Below are 16,980 nucleotides of genomic sequence, written 5' to 3'. Positions count from 1 at the left end.
TGCCAAATGATAAGTCAATGAATTATGGCCTAAATGAGAAAACAGATCAAAATTCCAGAAAAAGAACTAAACAAAATGGAGATAAGCAATCTACCAGGTTCAAAGTTCAAAACATTGGTTATAAGGATGTTCAAGGAACTAGTGAGGACCTCAACAGTATAAAAAAGATCCAGTCAGAAATGAAGGATACATTAGTTGAAATAAAGAACAATTGGCAGGGAAACAACAGTAGAGTAGATGAAGCTGAGAATCAAATCAGTGATTTAGAACATAAGAAAGCAAAAAACCATCTTCATAGTGGAAGCAGCCTCTAGGACAACTTCAAACATACCAACATTAGCATCATGGGAGTGCCAGAAGAAGAAGAGAAAGAGAAATTGGAAATGTATTTTAAAAAGAATGACAGAAAACTTCCTTGACTTGGTGAAGAAAATAGATATACATGTTCAGGAAGTACAGAGAGTTTCAAACAAGATGAACCCAAAGAGGTGCACTCCAAGACATACCATAATTAAAAGGCAAAGGATAATACAAAGAGAGAATCTTAAAAGCAGCAAGAGAAAAGCAGTTAGTTACCTACAAGGGAGCTCCCATAAGACCATCAGCTAATTTCTCAAAAGAATCATTGTAGGCTAGAAAGAATTGGCAAGGAATATTCAAAGTGATGAAAAGAAAGGCCCAACAACCAAGATTACTCTACCCAGCAAAACCATTATTTAGAATCAAAGGACAGATAAAGAACTTCCCAGACAAGAAGAAGCAAAAGGAGTTTATCACCACCAAGCCAATATTATAGGAAATGTTAGAAGATCAAAACTATGTACAATAAAATGGCAATAAATACATATCTATCAACAATTGAATCTAAAAAACAAAATAAACAAGCAGAACTGTAAAAGAATCACAGAGAACATTGTTGAAGGGAAGAGGGATAGTGGAGGATGGGTGAAAAAGGTAAAGGAATTAAGAAGTACAAATTGGTAGTTACAAAATAGTTATGGGGAGGTAAAGTATAGCATAAAGAACAGAGTAGCCATAGAACATAAATGCATGACCCATGGATGTAGACAACAGTGTAGGGATTATCTGAGGGTGTGAGGAGTGTTTGAGTGGAGGGGAGCAAAGAGGAAATAATTGGGACAGCCATAGTAGCATAAACAATAAAATATAATTTAAAAAATAAAAAAATCACAAATATAATAACAAAGAAAGAATATTATTACACTAATTTTGCATTTATAATAGACAACTTTCTAAATGTATATATATAAACAGAAGAAAATGAAAAACATGATGGTTATTTTTGCTGATGGCATAATTTTTATTTCCTACTTTGTATTTTTCCATATCTTACAAATTTCCTGTGTACACATATAGCTTTTGTAATCAAAATATACATGTCTACACCAGGTAAAATATTCTTTCCTTTTTAAAAAATTATTTTATTGTTGTTCAAATGTAGTTGTCTGCATTTACTCCCCACCACTTCCCCCCACCTAAGGCATCACCACCTTCCTCCCCTGCTTCCACCCCACCTTGGTTTTGTCCATGTGTCCTTTATAGTTGTTCCTGAAAACCCATCTCCCCTCTCTTCCCATTATCCCCTTCCACATCCCCTCTGGTTACTGTCAGATTGTTCTTAATTTCAATGTCTCTGGTTCTATTTTGCTTGCTTGTTTTTTTTTTTTTATTAGGTTCCACTTAAAGGTGAGATCATATGGTATTTGTCTCTCACTGCCTGGCTTATTTCACTTAGCATAATGCTCTCCAGTTCCATCCATGCTGTTGCAAAGAATAGGAGCTCCTTCTTTCTTTCTGCTGCGTAGAATTTCATTGTGTAAATGTACCATAGTTTTTTTGATCCATTCACTTACTGATGGGCACTCAGGTTGCTTCCAGCACTTGGCTTTGTAAATTGTGCTGCTATGAACATTGGGGTGCATAGGTTGTTTCGAATTGGTGTTTCAGGGTTCTTAGGATATAATCCCAGCAGAGGAATTTCCAGGTGAAAAGGCAGTTCCATTTTTAGTTTTCTGAAGAAATTCCATACTGTTTTCCACAGTGGCTGTACCAGTCTGCAATCCCACCAACAGTGCACTAGGGTTCCCTTTTCTCCACGTCCTTTCCAACACTTGCTGTTTGTTGCTTTGTTTATGATGGGCATTCTCACTGGTGTGAAGTGTTATCTCACTGTGGTTTTAATTAGCACATCTCTGATGGCTACGAAAGCAATTTATAGATTCAAAGCAATCCCTATTAAAGTACCAATGACATATTTCATAGATATGGAACAGACATTTCAAAAATTTATATGAAACCATAAATGACCCCGAATAGCTGCACTAATTTTGAGAAAGAAGAACAAAGTAGGAGGGATCACAATACCTGATATCAAAGTGTATTACAAGACCACTGTAATCAAAACAGCCTGATGGTGGCATAAGAACAGACACATAGACTAATGGAACAGAATAGAGAGCCCAGAAATAAACCCAAGTCTCTATCATCAATTAATATTTGACAAAGAGGGACGAAGCATGAAATGGAGTAAAAATAGCTTCTTCAACAAATGGTGTTGGGAGACCTGGACAGCTATGTGCAAAATAATGAAACTCAATCACCAACTTATACCATACACAAAAGGTAAAATATTCTTTCTAAGAAAATAAACAAACAAAAAATTATTAGTCATTCAAGTATTCTTGGAAAGGTAGTCTGGAAGAAAAGTAATCAGTGCCTACTCATAAGACAGGGAACACAAGAGACCATGGAGGGAACACAAGAGACCAAGAGACCCATATGCATAGAATCAGCTCTTCTATGCCTGAAAATCTCCTAGATATTCTCTAGTGCCCATGTGATATACTTCCTATTTATTCTATATTTTCACTAAAACATAAAGTGAACATAGATATGTACATTATCTTTCCACTGTATTTAGTGATAATCTGATGGGAAATTATAAAAATGAAACAGAGTTAAAACTTTAGCACTTACTAGATTATGATGATACTTTTCTCTTTTGCTATAGGTAAGAGTGTCTAGCATGTATTCTATGCTAATAGAAGTATGAATAATGAGAAAATGACATATTTTTACATCATTAGGTCCAAAAATATTCAGATGCCATACAATGGATGGATGAAAATCTTTATTTTGATTTATTTACACCAGTAATTGTCTTTAATGTTGCATTTGATATGGATGTTTACATGCTCCACAAGCTATTTTGGCAGGTAAAATGTATTCTGTTTCAATCATATCATTCACTTATGAACCACTACATTTTGTACATGCTGACTTTTTTAAGATTTTGCTCAAATTAGAAAATAAAGAAGATGGGAATAAGTATGAGGTGTGGGAGAAGTAATTCAACTTTATATTTTAGTGAATAAACCATATCTTAGCATATATCTAGTATATTGAAGACTCAGGGGAAAATTATGCGGGTAAAAAGTAATTCTGAAAATATGAGTGGTAGAATTTAATTCCAGTTATAATCTTAACTCTGACATGCTATAAGAGAGCTACCATAAAATATATTGGGTCCAGTACAAAATTATTTATAAAATTCATTTTAAATACTTTCTAAAACTTCCCACACCCACATGTAGAAGAAAAATACAGAGGAGCATATTTACAGAAACAACTATAACTCTCATTTATAAACTAGTATGATTTTTTTCTAATCATGTGAGATTTTGACCTCATCAAAGAAAGACCTCGAGGAAAAAATACTTCAGATCTTAAGCAGAGGTGAATTACTTTAAAAGTAAGCAAAACATTAGAAGCAGAACTGTTAAAAAAATGTACAATACACTTGAACAGAGTCTAGAAAAGTGGAGGTCAGACAAATGACTAAATAATGTAATTGAAAAGAATAGAGATATAAAGGTAGTTTGAGCTGGTTCTGGTGATCTCTGCCAAGCTGTCTCCTGAGTCTGTTCAGCTCTGGAGGGCAGCTGAAGCAGCAGGCTGAGCTAGGTGGCTAGAAGGCCCCGCTCCTGTGTCTGCTGATTGGTACTGTTAGTGTTAGTGCTAGGCAATAGGGTCACTGCAACACATATATCTCATCATCTAACAAGGGTGTCCAACCTTTTGGCGTCTCTCCACCACACTGGAAGAAGAGTTATCTTGGGCAACACATTAAATACACTGCATAACAGAATCAAAGAAAAATCTTATAATGTTTTAAGTAAATGTACGATTTTGTGTTGGACCACATTCACAGCCATTCTGGGCTACATGCGGCCTGCTGGTTGGGCACCCCGGGTAGAAGGTTATTTCAGGCTTCTTCATTTGGCAATGCAGAGTCTCAAACAACAGCAGGAGAGGGAAAGCTAAATCTGCCATTGTTTTCTAAGCTTTTCCTTGCATCATGTTTGCTTGCTCTCACTGCTTTTAGTCAAGGTGAACCACATGACTGACTCACAGTCAGAGTGGGAGATAACCCAATGGTGTGACTTCAGGAAGCAGAATTACTACAGTCACTTTTGCAACAATACACCATGTGATTTACTGAGGTATCAACCACAGCTCACATAGCTGTTGTGAGAAGCTTGTAGAAGAACAAGGATTTGAGCCTCCTGACTTGCTTTTTTCTTATAGAGCATCATTTTAATTTGTCTCTTCAAGTAGGAGTCAGTAATAAAACAGTCCTGACCACTGAAACCTTCAAAATGAGAACTCATCCACCCTGATCTACAGAAATAGAAGTATCTGATCTACAGAGCCTTGATTTTCTTTCACCATCCTGGTGCTGTCATCAAGTTTTATCCACAGGAGATCCCCTCCCAGTAGCACCACATAAGCACTCTATTATTGTTCTGCTACTTCTAAGACAGGGTTAATGATGTATAATCAAGTGACTTAACCAAAATCACTCAGCACTAGCACCTGCATCCAGGCCTTCTGAATTAGAGTCTAGTGCTCATTCCCCAATTCATTCTGTATGAGTGTGTCTGTACAAGTGAAACAACTAAATAGTCAGAAGGCAATAAGGGCATTTTTCCAACATTACCATGAAATCCTTACAATTACTCTTTCTTATTTTATTATTTTTAATTTATATAATTGACATGTAACATTATATTAGTTTCAGGTATGCAACATAATTATTTGATATTGTCAAATATTGAATGTCAATAAATCTAATTGACATTCAAATATATAATATGGCACTGTTAACTATAGCCACCATACTGTATATTACATCTCCATGATTTGTTTATTTTAAAACTGGAAGTTTGTACCTTTTGACCACTTCACCCATTTCACCCAACCCCCAGCCTCAGCCTCTGACAATCATCAATCTGTTCTCTGTATCTATGAATTCAGGGGTTTTTTTTCCTTTTAGATTCCACATATTAGTTAGTTCATGTGGTATTTGTCTTCCTTTGTCTGATTTATTTCACTTAGCCTACTGCCCTAACGGTCTATCCATATTGTTGCAAATGGCAAGATATTTTTTAAGAGTAAATAATATTGGAGTGTGTGTGTGTGTAGACCATTTTCTTTATCCATTCATCCACTGATGGACACCTAAGGTTATCCATGTCTTGGGTATTGTAAATGATACTTCAGTGAGCATGTGAGTGCAGTTCTAAATTCTTATACATAATTTTAGGCACAATCACCACATTTTCCTAAGTCTATTTGAGAATAAAATTGCTAAATAGCCACCACAGGTAGAATCAGAGAATGTAGAAGGCAGTGGTGGGCAGGCAGAAGGTAGAAAGAGTTTTAGTCCTAAAATAATCAAATTTTTCTTCCCATCTTTTCTATAGGCCTCTATTATTTCCCTACATTCTTTCTGTTACCATATTTTTTCTTTCTTTTTCTTTGTTGTCACTTCTTTTTATATTTGTGTATTTTTTAATGCCATGAGCTATGTCTCAGTTTGTATGCATAGTCAAATGTGTATATATATATATATCTGTATGTATATAAATGGTATGTATGTATATAACTGAAAATACATATTTATATTTAATAGCCTTATCAAGAAAATTAAAAATTCATTTTTAATTATAATGATACTTATCAGGTACCAGGGATCTCATTGCAATACATGCCCTTTATTTCCAGAGTTGCAAACACATAGCTGCTAAATAAGATAACTTAAAATTTCCCTTGATGGGTTGAGTGTAATTGTATATCTCCAGTAATCCTGATTAACTGCTTTTCAAAATGAAATACAAAGTCAATCTAATTTTTCTTACTGTAAAAATCCTTTGCAGATAGTTTTAATTACAATTCCTGGATTTTTCATCAATTATATCTTAATTCTTTGGTATCTGGCATCTGTGGATAAATTAAATTTGAAAACAATCTCATGGTTATTATTTGCTGTTATCCTTGTGAGTTCAGATCCCATGCTGACTGTAGCTGCTATAAGAGACCTTGGTAGGTATATTTTCTTTTTTCCTATATTTAAAATATCATATTCTATATTTAACTTTTCTATTTTTAAGATCTTTTGTTCACTGTAGCCTTCCACAATGTGAAGTGGGGTACTGGGGCACTGGGACTGAGCTTTGGGTGGTGATGCTTTGAACAGAATGAAATGCCAGTGATAGGCTTACTTAGTATATATGTTTTAAAGTCTTACATTCAGTTATGGAATAGAGCAGGGGACTATTTGGAATCCTTGACTTTCGACATGCTTCTACTTCAAACCCACAGAATAGTTCTGGGGGCTTTACAATATGGCACATACATTGTGGTGACATTTTTATTGCCCAATTCCTCTTTTCCTTTGAAAACACTGTCATTAAGATAACGCCATTTGCAAAAAGAAGAAAAAAAATGCCTTTGGAGTCAGGTCACCATTCAAACCAAAAGCCTGAAAAGTACAAAACAATAATATCACTAATCATGACTCTTTCAGTGTGTACTATTTTAGGAGAAAGAATATACATATTTAAAAATAAAATGCCAAATCAACACAATCAGTTGAAAATCTGAAAGCCCCATTCAAGAAAAATAATAACCTAATTTGTTTCCCCCAGTCACTTTTTAATAATGAGAAGTAGAACACTTGTCTTAAAATAGAATTTTCATATGGCACACACATTTATGTGTGTATGCAGACACACATGCACATGCATGTACACGGGTAGAAATAGAGTAGGGAAGAAACATCAAGTATATCTCTGTGAATAAAGGAAAACCAAGTCTTCAGAATGAGGAGATTAAAATTGTGAGGTAACTTTGGAAGAAGAAAGTACCAGCATCTATCACCTAACCTTGCCTCGATGGGACTCTGTCAGTGCCAGCCTCTTTTCTGCTCAGATTTGGAGGAGTTCTACACTACCTGTGAACATTCCATACTGCCCTTAACTTCATCATCTGGTTATCTAGTTAGTATTCCACTGGTTTCCTGGCCTGCACTTCTTGAATTTAAATAATTTCTTTGGGTTAATTTGCAAGGTTATTCATATAAATTTTGGCCCTCTTGTCATTACTTTTGGATCTTTGTTTTTCTCCTCACTTTGTATTTTTAAAAATAAATATTTTTCTTGTGGAAATATTTTTGCCTGAGTTTTCAAAGCAAGATCTTTATATTTTAACTTTGTTCTCAAAAAAAGAAGAAAGAAAATCTGCCGAGACCTATGACTAGAGTACATTTACACTGTCTTGAGCTTTGTATGGTTTATTGAATCCTCTTATGCCCCAAACCTATTATTTATTTCCAAATATTCACATTTTGTTATAGATCTATTTTCTATAGTGAAATAATTATAAACAGTATCAGGTTTTTCTGAGTAAGAACTCCAAAACACAGTGGTTTTTTAAAAAGATTTTATTTTATTTGTTTTTAGAAAGAGGGAAAGGGAGAAAAAGAGAGGGATAGAAAGGTCAGTGTGTGAGAGAAACATTAAATCGGCTGCTTCTTGCAAGTTCCTGACCTGGGACCTGGCCCGCAACCCAGGGATGCACCCTGACCGGCAATTGAAGTATCAACCTTTTGCTTTTTAGGATGATGTGCAACCCACTGAGCCACACCAGTCAGGGCCAACACACAGTGGCTTAAAACAACAATAATATATTATTTCTCATAAATCTGTCAGTTCTTATGATACAGGCTGGGCTCTGCTGATCTTGGGTAGGCTCACTACTAAATCCACAGTTGGCTAGAGAGTCATCTGGATACTAAGTGATCTTAGGGTGTCCTCAACTAGGAAGATCCATGTTTTTCCATTTCTCTAGTAGGGTAGTCAGGAAATGTTGCCATGATGGTGACAGGAATCTCTGCTTGCATCAAGTTTCATAATAAAATACATTGATCTCTTCAGTGAGAGAAACTGTGAAGTCCTATAGCAAAGGGCATAGGTGCAGGGATAGGTAAAGAAGTACACTATCAAGCCAGATGAGCTCCCACAAGAATAGACTGCCTTGTTTTTCTTCTCTTCCAATAGTACACTTACTGTACTAGGTTGTGATGACAGCTACAGAGTGGAAGGTTCACAAGAGGATTTTTACCATGCACTAACATTTCCTTCCTACCGGAATTTGGAAAATCACCAAAGATGCTTAAAGTTATAGTTTTGCTTTCACAGGCATATTTAATAGCAGAGAAAAATGATAATGGCTATCTAAACTTAGAATATTGTCATAAATGAAGGAAAATTAGTATCAAAGTAGGTAATATCCAGGTGCTCTTTATTTATGAAGCTTGATTTCTAAAATCATTAAAAAGAATATATGGGAAAACAAGACAATTTCTATTATAGAGATAATATCTGGACAATTGCCTTAATCCTTCTAGTACAGAGTTATAAAGTCTTGGTTTATAAATTTACTTTATCCTTTTATTGCTTTTGATCTTGCCATAAATACATGATGTATGTATTTATGTAAGCCAAATTACTGAATTAAAAAAGTAATACATTTTATGTTTTGATCTGCTTTGAAACAAAGAATGAGATCTCTAGTTTATTATCTCAGTTATGGAAACCATAATCAAGTGCAGTTAATTTGGTACCTAATTACACTTTCTAGACTTAACTTACATTTAATATATAATTAAATTTTCTTGAAGGGTATTTTCAAATATGACTTTATTGAAGTATGTAGGAAAAGTATGTGGACTTCCACCCAAGATGGAGGCATAGGTGGATGCACTATGCCTCCACACACACCCAAGATAGGGACAACAACAATTTAGAAACAGAATAACAACCAGAACTGACAGAAAATTGATCTGAATGGAAGTTGGACAACCAAGAAGTTGAAATTGACCCATTCATCCAGACCGGTAGGAGGGGCAGAGTTGGGTAGCAGGGCGTGGGGCATGGGCAGAGAGCAGAGAGTGTTGGGACAGGCTTGTAAGGCATCTGGGGGTGTGTAAGGCATCCAAGGCATGCAAGACCACAGCAGGTGGATCCTGAATGTGCAACCAACAGCTGGAAGACCCTGGCAGAGGGGTGGCAACTGGCAGTGAGGCAGCGATTGTGAAGCAAAGCACTGCGTGCAACCCAGGATCCCAGCGCTGGGAAATAGAGCCTCAGGACACTGATTGAGGACACCTGTGGGAGTTGAGGCACACGGAGAGACACCCAGCCTCACAGGAGAGGTTCTTGGAGGGTCCCATAGCATGCACAAGCCCACCCACATGGGAATTGGCACCAGAGGGGACCAGTTTGCTTGGGGGAAGCAACAGAAGGGACTGAGGTCCCAAGGAGAACAGAGCAAGTGCCATTGTTCCCTCTCAACCCCGTCCCCACATACAACGTCACAACCCAGCAACTGGCGTGCCCAGCCCTGGTGAACACCTAAGGCTCTGCCCCTCACCAAATAGGCACGACCAAACCAAAAAAGAAAAAGAGAGAGAGAGAGAGATGGCTCACACAGAAGACCAAATAAAAGCCCCAGAACCCATCCTTTTAAGTGACTAAGAGATAGCCAACCTATCAGATGCACAGTTCCAAACACTGGTGATCAGGAAGCTCACAGAATTGGTTGATTTTGGTCACAAATTAGATGAACAAATACAGGCTACAATAAGTGAAATTAAGAAAAATACACAGGGAACCAATAGTGATGGAAAGAAAGCTGGGTCTCACATCAAATGCGGAGTGGACCAGAAGGAAGAAAGACACAACCACACAGAAAAAAATGAACAAATAAGAATTCAAAAAAATGAGGAGAGGCTTAGGAACCTCCAGGACATCTTTAAATGTTCCAACATCTGAATTATAGGGGTACCAGAAGTGGAAGAGGAAGAGCAACAAGTGGAAAAGTTATTTGAACAAATAATAAAGGAGAACTTCCCCATTCTGGCAAAGGAAATGGACTTCCAGGAAGTCCAGGAAGCCCAGAGAGTCCCAAAGAAGTTAGACCCAAGGAGGAACACCCGAAGGCACATCATAATTATATTAGCCAAGGTAAAAATGAAGGAGAAAATCCTAGAAGCAGCAAGAGATAAGGGGACAGTCACCTACAAAGAAGTTCCCATCAGACTGTCAGCTGATTTCTTAAAAGAGACCTTGCAGGCAAGAAGGGGCTGGAAAGAAGTATTCCAAGTCATGAAAGACAAGGACCTACATCCAAGATTGCTCTATCCAGCGAAGCTCTCATTTAGAATGGAAGGGCAGATCAAGTGCTTCTCAGATAAGGTCAAGTTAAAGGAGTTCATCGTCACCAAGTCCTATTTTATGAAATGTTAAAGGGACTTATCTAAGAAAAAGAAGACAAAAAAACATGTATAGTAAAATGACAGCAAACTCACAATTATGAACAACCACACCTAAAACAAAAACAAAAGAAACTAAGCAAACAATTAGAACAGGAACAGAACAACAGAAATGGAGATCACATGGAGGGTTACCAACAAGGGAGTGGGAGAAGGAGAGAGGGGGAAAAGGTATGGAGAATAAGTAGCATAGATGGTAGGTAGAACATAGACAGGGGGAGGGCAAGAATAGTATGGGAAATGTAGAAGCTAAAGAACTTATGACACATGGACATGGACTAAAGGGGGGGAATGTGGGTGGGAGAGGGTGTGCAGGGTGGAGGGGAGTGAAGGGGGGAAATCAGGCAACTGTAATGGCATAATCAAGCATTTACAGAAAAAGAAAAGTATGTGACATACATCTATAGCTAAGAATATTCTTCTACTTGTTAATAAACTTTTATTCTTTAATATTAATGAAGTTTTTTTCACCTAAAATATTTTCCCTTCTATAGGTTTTTCTAGAGGTCTAATTAATTTAATTAATGGAGAAAGTCTGATGACCTCTACAATGTCTTTTGTTATGTTTAAAAGTATTGTGGATATTAACTCAAACCAGAAGTATATGAACCATTCCTTAGGTAAGGACTTATTTGTTCCTCTTAATTTCTTAAAAGAATCTTCTTTTTTCTAAAAACTGACATTGGTTTTATAATATCTTACCACAAGTTATAGTCATATAAGCACAATTGTATTAGTAGAGTGATTTACTTTTTAAAAAGCACTATCTGTGTTTACAAAACACATCCCTTATTTAATATTAGTTGTGATGTTGTGAGTCTGAGTTAGGACTTTTATGAGGATGCTTATAAAAGCAGCATTGCTCCACAGGCCTAGGCTGAATCATTATATTTGACAACAAGAAGGAGAGATGTTGTTGATACGTTGAAGATGAAATCAGAGGTAATCCAGGCAGAGAATGCATTCACCAACCATGAGAGGAGGCAGCTTCCCTTCCCCTTCCTCTGGGACTATCTCTCTGCAGGCAACCTGGAAAGCTGTCAGCCCAAAGGGGAAGTGTGAGTCATGTGGCCATCTACAAGGCCCGAAAACAGTACTCATAAGCAGAGAAATTGCACGGTGCCCATGAACTCATTTACCACATTCATATAGCCCTCAGCCATAAGTATTTTTTCCTTTATCCTGTGTATATGTGTATGTATAAAAATGATACATGTGTAATTGTCACTCAGGGTAAGAAATATAGCATTACCAGCATCTCCAAAAATATCTTATGTGCCTCTCTGATCAAAACCCCTTACTCTTCTACTGGAATGGTGGTTTTAGAGTATAGTGTCTGGACTGGGCAGAGGGAGTCCATAGGACCCATTAAGGGTGTACATAGAGTCAAATATTTTGATAATACTACTGAGAAGTTATTTACCATGTTTACTGTGTTGCCATTTGCACTGATTTTGGAAAAACAATGATTATATTCTTCTAGAGAAAATTGCTGAGGTATAGCCATTCCACTCACTGGATGTCTTCTCTGTTCTAAGGCCTTCTGCATCCTCTCATTCTACCCTCCTAACCCCTGAAAAAAGAGCGTGGTTCTTCCAGACCACATTCTAGTATACTGGGACATCTGTATGGTACCAACTAATCTATTATGTTGAAGTAAAATCTTTCTACTACCACCATCCCCAGCAATCAAGTATAAGCTGAATTACTTTTTCAAACACTCCAGAAAAAGTTTTAGCCATCATTGTTTTCCCTGTTCCTGGAAAGTGTTTTATCGTGGGGCCTCAAGGGTCCCTGGTTATCTCTACTTTTGCTTATCATGCCTTACATATTCATAATCAATGGTCTCTCAAAGGATCTGTTCCAGATGGTGGACAATAATCCTATTAGAGCATAAGAAGTATTAATCTTTAGCTTTGCTCTGTATCCAATAAGTTTACCCAGGCCATGGCAACTTGGAACTCTGTGGTGAGCCTAGAACCCCAGTTTATCACAGGGAGGTACACAGTCTTTAAATGCTCCATATATATTATCTATGGTGTGTGAGAAAACCAAACCACCACACACATACAACCTCTTCCAAAATTCAAGTGAAAAGGAAGGTGACAAAATATAATAATCAGGAGGGGTATTCACCACAAAACTTCCTGCAGATAATGCCTTTCTGAATATAACTAAAGTGATCAACAAAGAGATATCTAAATTCAGAGGCATCTTAAAAGCTCAAGGACCACTCTTGGAAAATCCAAAGAAGTATTCAGTCAGAATACTACTACGTAATAGTCAGAAGGATGTATGTCCAACCTATAAACCTGCTTCAATATTCTACCAGGCCTCATTTAAGATAGTAAATATTGACCACAGAATTTCAGGGAACCATATCACAGATGACATTTACAGTCTAATCAAGAGAAATTTCTTGATATTGTATTCACTGCAAAGGAAAAAATAAAAATGAAAGGAAGGTACTGATGTGAAAGTTCATTCATTCATTAATCTGACAATTACTTATTGATATGGACTATGTGGTAGTTCCTATTCTAAACCTTGGTGATTCAGCCATGAACATAATAGCTTTTGCTTTCATAGCGCTTGCCTCATAGTTTTCATAATAATAAATGGAACATGATTTTGTGTTTGTTTAAGTTTCAGAGAAGTAAAAATTGTAAGCAATCTCCCTGTTAAAATATAATAGTAACAACTCTAATAATAAAAACTCTGCTATAGTGACTAGTGAACTTATTTTCTTAGCTTTTATTCAAGCCTTTAGGACTTTCTCTGAACTTTTAATAATTTTGAAAGAAAATTTTTCCCTTAAGAAAGAAAAACACTTGCTAAACTTTACTCAAATTTCATTTCTATTTCATTGTTATCTATTGACACAATAGTGAACTAATGATTTTCATGATAATCATTTTATAACTTATTTGACAGTTGCTTTATTTTTAAAATTAGCATGTTTCATAAAAGGGAAAAATTAAGAAAAGTTATTGCACCTGGAATTCTTATTTTTTGCAACTTGAGTGTTAAGGATAGTTTAAGGATATTGTAAGAAATAATAAATATGCTTTGCGGCTTTTCCTGACCTAATACAATAAATCCATCCAGTAAACATTTTACTGATTAAAAGCTATTTTCCTTTCTTAAAGGAGAAAATAATTTTCACACTGGGTCTTGTGAAATGAGTTAGCCTTCTGTGTTTCAGTTATAAGAGGTGCCAGATTCCCAAAATTATCAACATGGCTAAATTCGTGCCTAGAATAGATGTGACCTAGAGGGCCATGGGAGGGCCAAACTCTCCTCCCATGGTCACACTATCCCTACAAATGTTAAATCTTTCTGTTTGACAAATGTAGAGACCAGGGCTCCTTTTCAGCCATGGAATGATGTTAAGCAAGAAGGACTCTAAATTGCCTCTGTACTCTTAATAGTGCCCATCCAGTAAGTGGATGTTTGTAGATAAGGATTCATAAAAGGGTTCTTTCTCCTTCATTTTGTCCACTCTGAGCACAGTTCTAGGATTTACCTCCAATTTAAGCCTTGTTTTTTGTCATGGTCGCTGTTGTTTTCTGCTGGCCATTCTTTGTTTTGGTTTTGCTTTTGCTCTCCTCCTGTTCTGTTGGAGTTGACCCTTTAGCCTTTCCTGATCCCAGGACACACACTGTGATTCAAACTCTGTCCCTTTGTTCCTCACACTATAAAGGTAGGGAGGACCTTCTCACCCACTGGCACATCTGATTCCAGCAAAAGAGCCTATCAAAGACTTAGGCTTCCTGTTTTCCAGAGAAGAGCATCATAATGACTATAGAAAGCAATTTGGCAAAATATAACCATATCAAAGAAACAACTGTCTTCGTGCATAATTCCACTTCTGGAAACTAAGGAAGTAATAAGAGAAGTACAAAAAAGTGATGTACAGAAATATGTACTGCAGCATTATTTATCAGGAGGAAAATGGTGGGCAGGCCAGGAAAATACGGGAGATTCACTCCCTTTTTCTGTATATCCTCTGTCTTATGTGAGATCCAGAATATAAGTGACATGAATTTAGAGACTTTCTCCTTATTGTTCATTACTTTATCTACAAAGTTGATTACACTATTTGACACTGAATCAATATATGTTTCTTAATGGGGACTGTGTTACAGTTGGTCAAGGTCTGGCAAGTCCACTCTAGATTTGGGGAGATAGAAGAAAACGCTTGGAGCTGTGGGGATGCTTGACATGCCCTTATTCAGGGTTGGGCAAGCCACACACACTGCAAGCTGCACATCTCTCTAATGAGATGCCCCTACCTGCCTAAGTATTAAAGACAAACAAAGCCAGCAAAAAGCCAAAAAAAATTATAAAATAGCACGAATCTGCACAAGTGAGCCCACTTCATGCTATGGGAACTGTTTATCAGGCCCAGTTTCAAGGCAATGAGAACAGTACTTATAGGGCCCATTCAAGGTTATGGAAAAACTGCTTCCCCTTAGTTCCCCAGACACCTGAGTGAGAAAGCCAGGCTGCCTCCATTTAACCTACAGGGACTGTAAGCAGCTCTTGTACTAAACAGACTGAATTTTATAAACTCAAGTGTGGCTTTCAGAATTTGAAAAGAAAATTTTATTTTAAGAATATGAAAAATACCCTACATCTACCCCAAAGGACATGAATTAGATATTTTTTAAAAGATAATGACAAGAAGTTGACTAGAACATCACTTAAAAGTAAGTTCTATTAATTATTTTTTATTTTCTCCCCTTTCTTGCAGCACATACCATCATGGATCAAATAATGTCATATTGTGGAGCAAGTTTCTTGGTTGGAATTTTTAGTTCAAAACTGATTCAGTTGTGGATGTCTACTGTTTTTGGTGATGATATCAATCATATAAGTCTCAGCTTTTCAATCCTGTACTTCATCTTTTTTATATGTAAGTGAGAGGTTTATTCTTAAAATTAAATGACAGAAAAATTCAAAATAAAGATATTAAAGATAAAAGTTGAAAATAAAACACCCAGCAAAAGGTATGTATTTTGCCACATATAATGTGCACCCATATTTTTGGCCCAAACTTTCAGGAAAAAAATCTTTCACTTTAACTTTTAATTCAATTTTTATTTATTTATATTTAGCTACTTGGTTTTTTTATATTATAAAGGAATTTTAACATTTATTTTTGAACATATTATGGTACAAGAAATTTTAGGTAACAAATAATTATAAAACACAAGAACAGATACAAGGTATTTCAGGTATTACCCATGTATAATGCACACCCTTATTTTTTCCTCAAAAATGGGTGCAAAAAAGTGCTCATTATATATGGCAAATATGATATTTTAAAGAAATAACCAATCTGAAAGTAATCTTTTGGTTAGGGTAAACTATCAAAAGAGGTAAAATATTTGTATCTATAAAACAGAAAACAATATGCCAAAACATATAAACAAAATACAATTATTAAAGACAAAAGAATTTGATAAAATTGTAACTGTGAGATATTTTGGCATGACTTTCCAAGATGATTTCATAACTAATCATACAAAAATTATTATGCTATGAAAAGATTCAAACCAAAACTTAAATGTGTAGTTTATAAGATATATAAAGAGTTTTCCTTTCTAAAACATAATGCATATCCTTTACATATACCTGTAGACCCTTTACAGAAATAAACTATACTTTAAGAACATTTCAGTAAAATTTTAAACATTGCTCAACCACAATGCAAGTAAATACTGACTACAGAAGGAAGGTCTTAAAAAATAGTCATTCTAACTGCCTGAAATTAAATATACTTTTCTTGGTCACTTTAAAATCAAAAAGAAAAGAAAATAGAAGTTACAAATCAAGTAAGGCTACCTACTAGAATATCTGTTACTAATCCATTTAGCACCACTTCCTTTTCATGGAAGTATGGCAGATAATTAGTAAGTAGCCATATCACTATTTCCTGATACAGCCACAGAATCACATTCAACCTAGCTCTTCAGACAGCTCTACAAATGATTTGAAGTTGGCATATGTGCTAAACCCTCGTTAACAATTTATATTATGTATTTTCATTACATTTAAGAATAAGACAATGTTGCTTATTCTCATAGCCAAGAGTTAAGGAGTTCTGGAAGTTCTAGCTAATACAATAAGAAAAAAGAAGAAGAACAAAGTTTATACATATTTTGAAAGAGAAATGGTTACATTAGTCACATTTTAGATTACATAGAAATATCAAGAGAATTAATAAACTCAGCCAGCAATGCTTTTTAATGGCTTGATATAAATTTAATATTAAAAAT

At 35.9% G+C, this 16,980-nt stretch overlaps 1 protein-coding gene across 1 annotated transcript in view; it reads left to right on the top strand.

Annotated features, from left to right (window-relative positions):
* Nucleotides 1–16,980, top strand: part of SLC9C1 (solute carrier family 9 member C1) — a 101,148-nt gene that overhangs the window by 6,601 nt on the left and 77,567 nt on the right. Inside the window, exons 3-6 of the mRNA XM_028504510.2 lie at nt 3,108–3,236; nt 6,240–6,405; nt 11,191–11,316; nt 15,453–15,614. Of these exons, the coding sequence (XP_028360311.2) occupies nt 3,108–3,236; nt 6,240–6,405; nt 11,191–11,316; nt 15,453–15,614 (583 nt within the window). The remainder of the gene's footprint in view (nt 1–3,107; nt 3,237–6,239; nt 6,406–11,190; nt 11,317–15,452; nt 15,615–16,980) is intronic.

Source organism: Phyllostomus discolor, chromosome 2, assembly GCF_004126475.2.
Source record: "Phyllostomus discolor isolate MPI-MPIP mPhyDis1 chromosome 2, mPhyDis1.pri.v3, whole genome shotgun sequence".
Lineage (NCBI taxonomy): Eukaryota > Metazoa > Chordata > Mammalia > Chiroptera > Phyllostomidae > Phyllostomus > Phyllostomus discolor.
The sequence above is the reverse complement of the archived record's forward strand: the minus strand, read 5'-3'. Positions and strand labels throughout refer to the sequence as shown.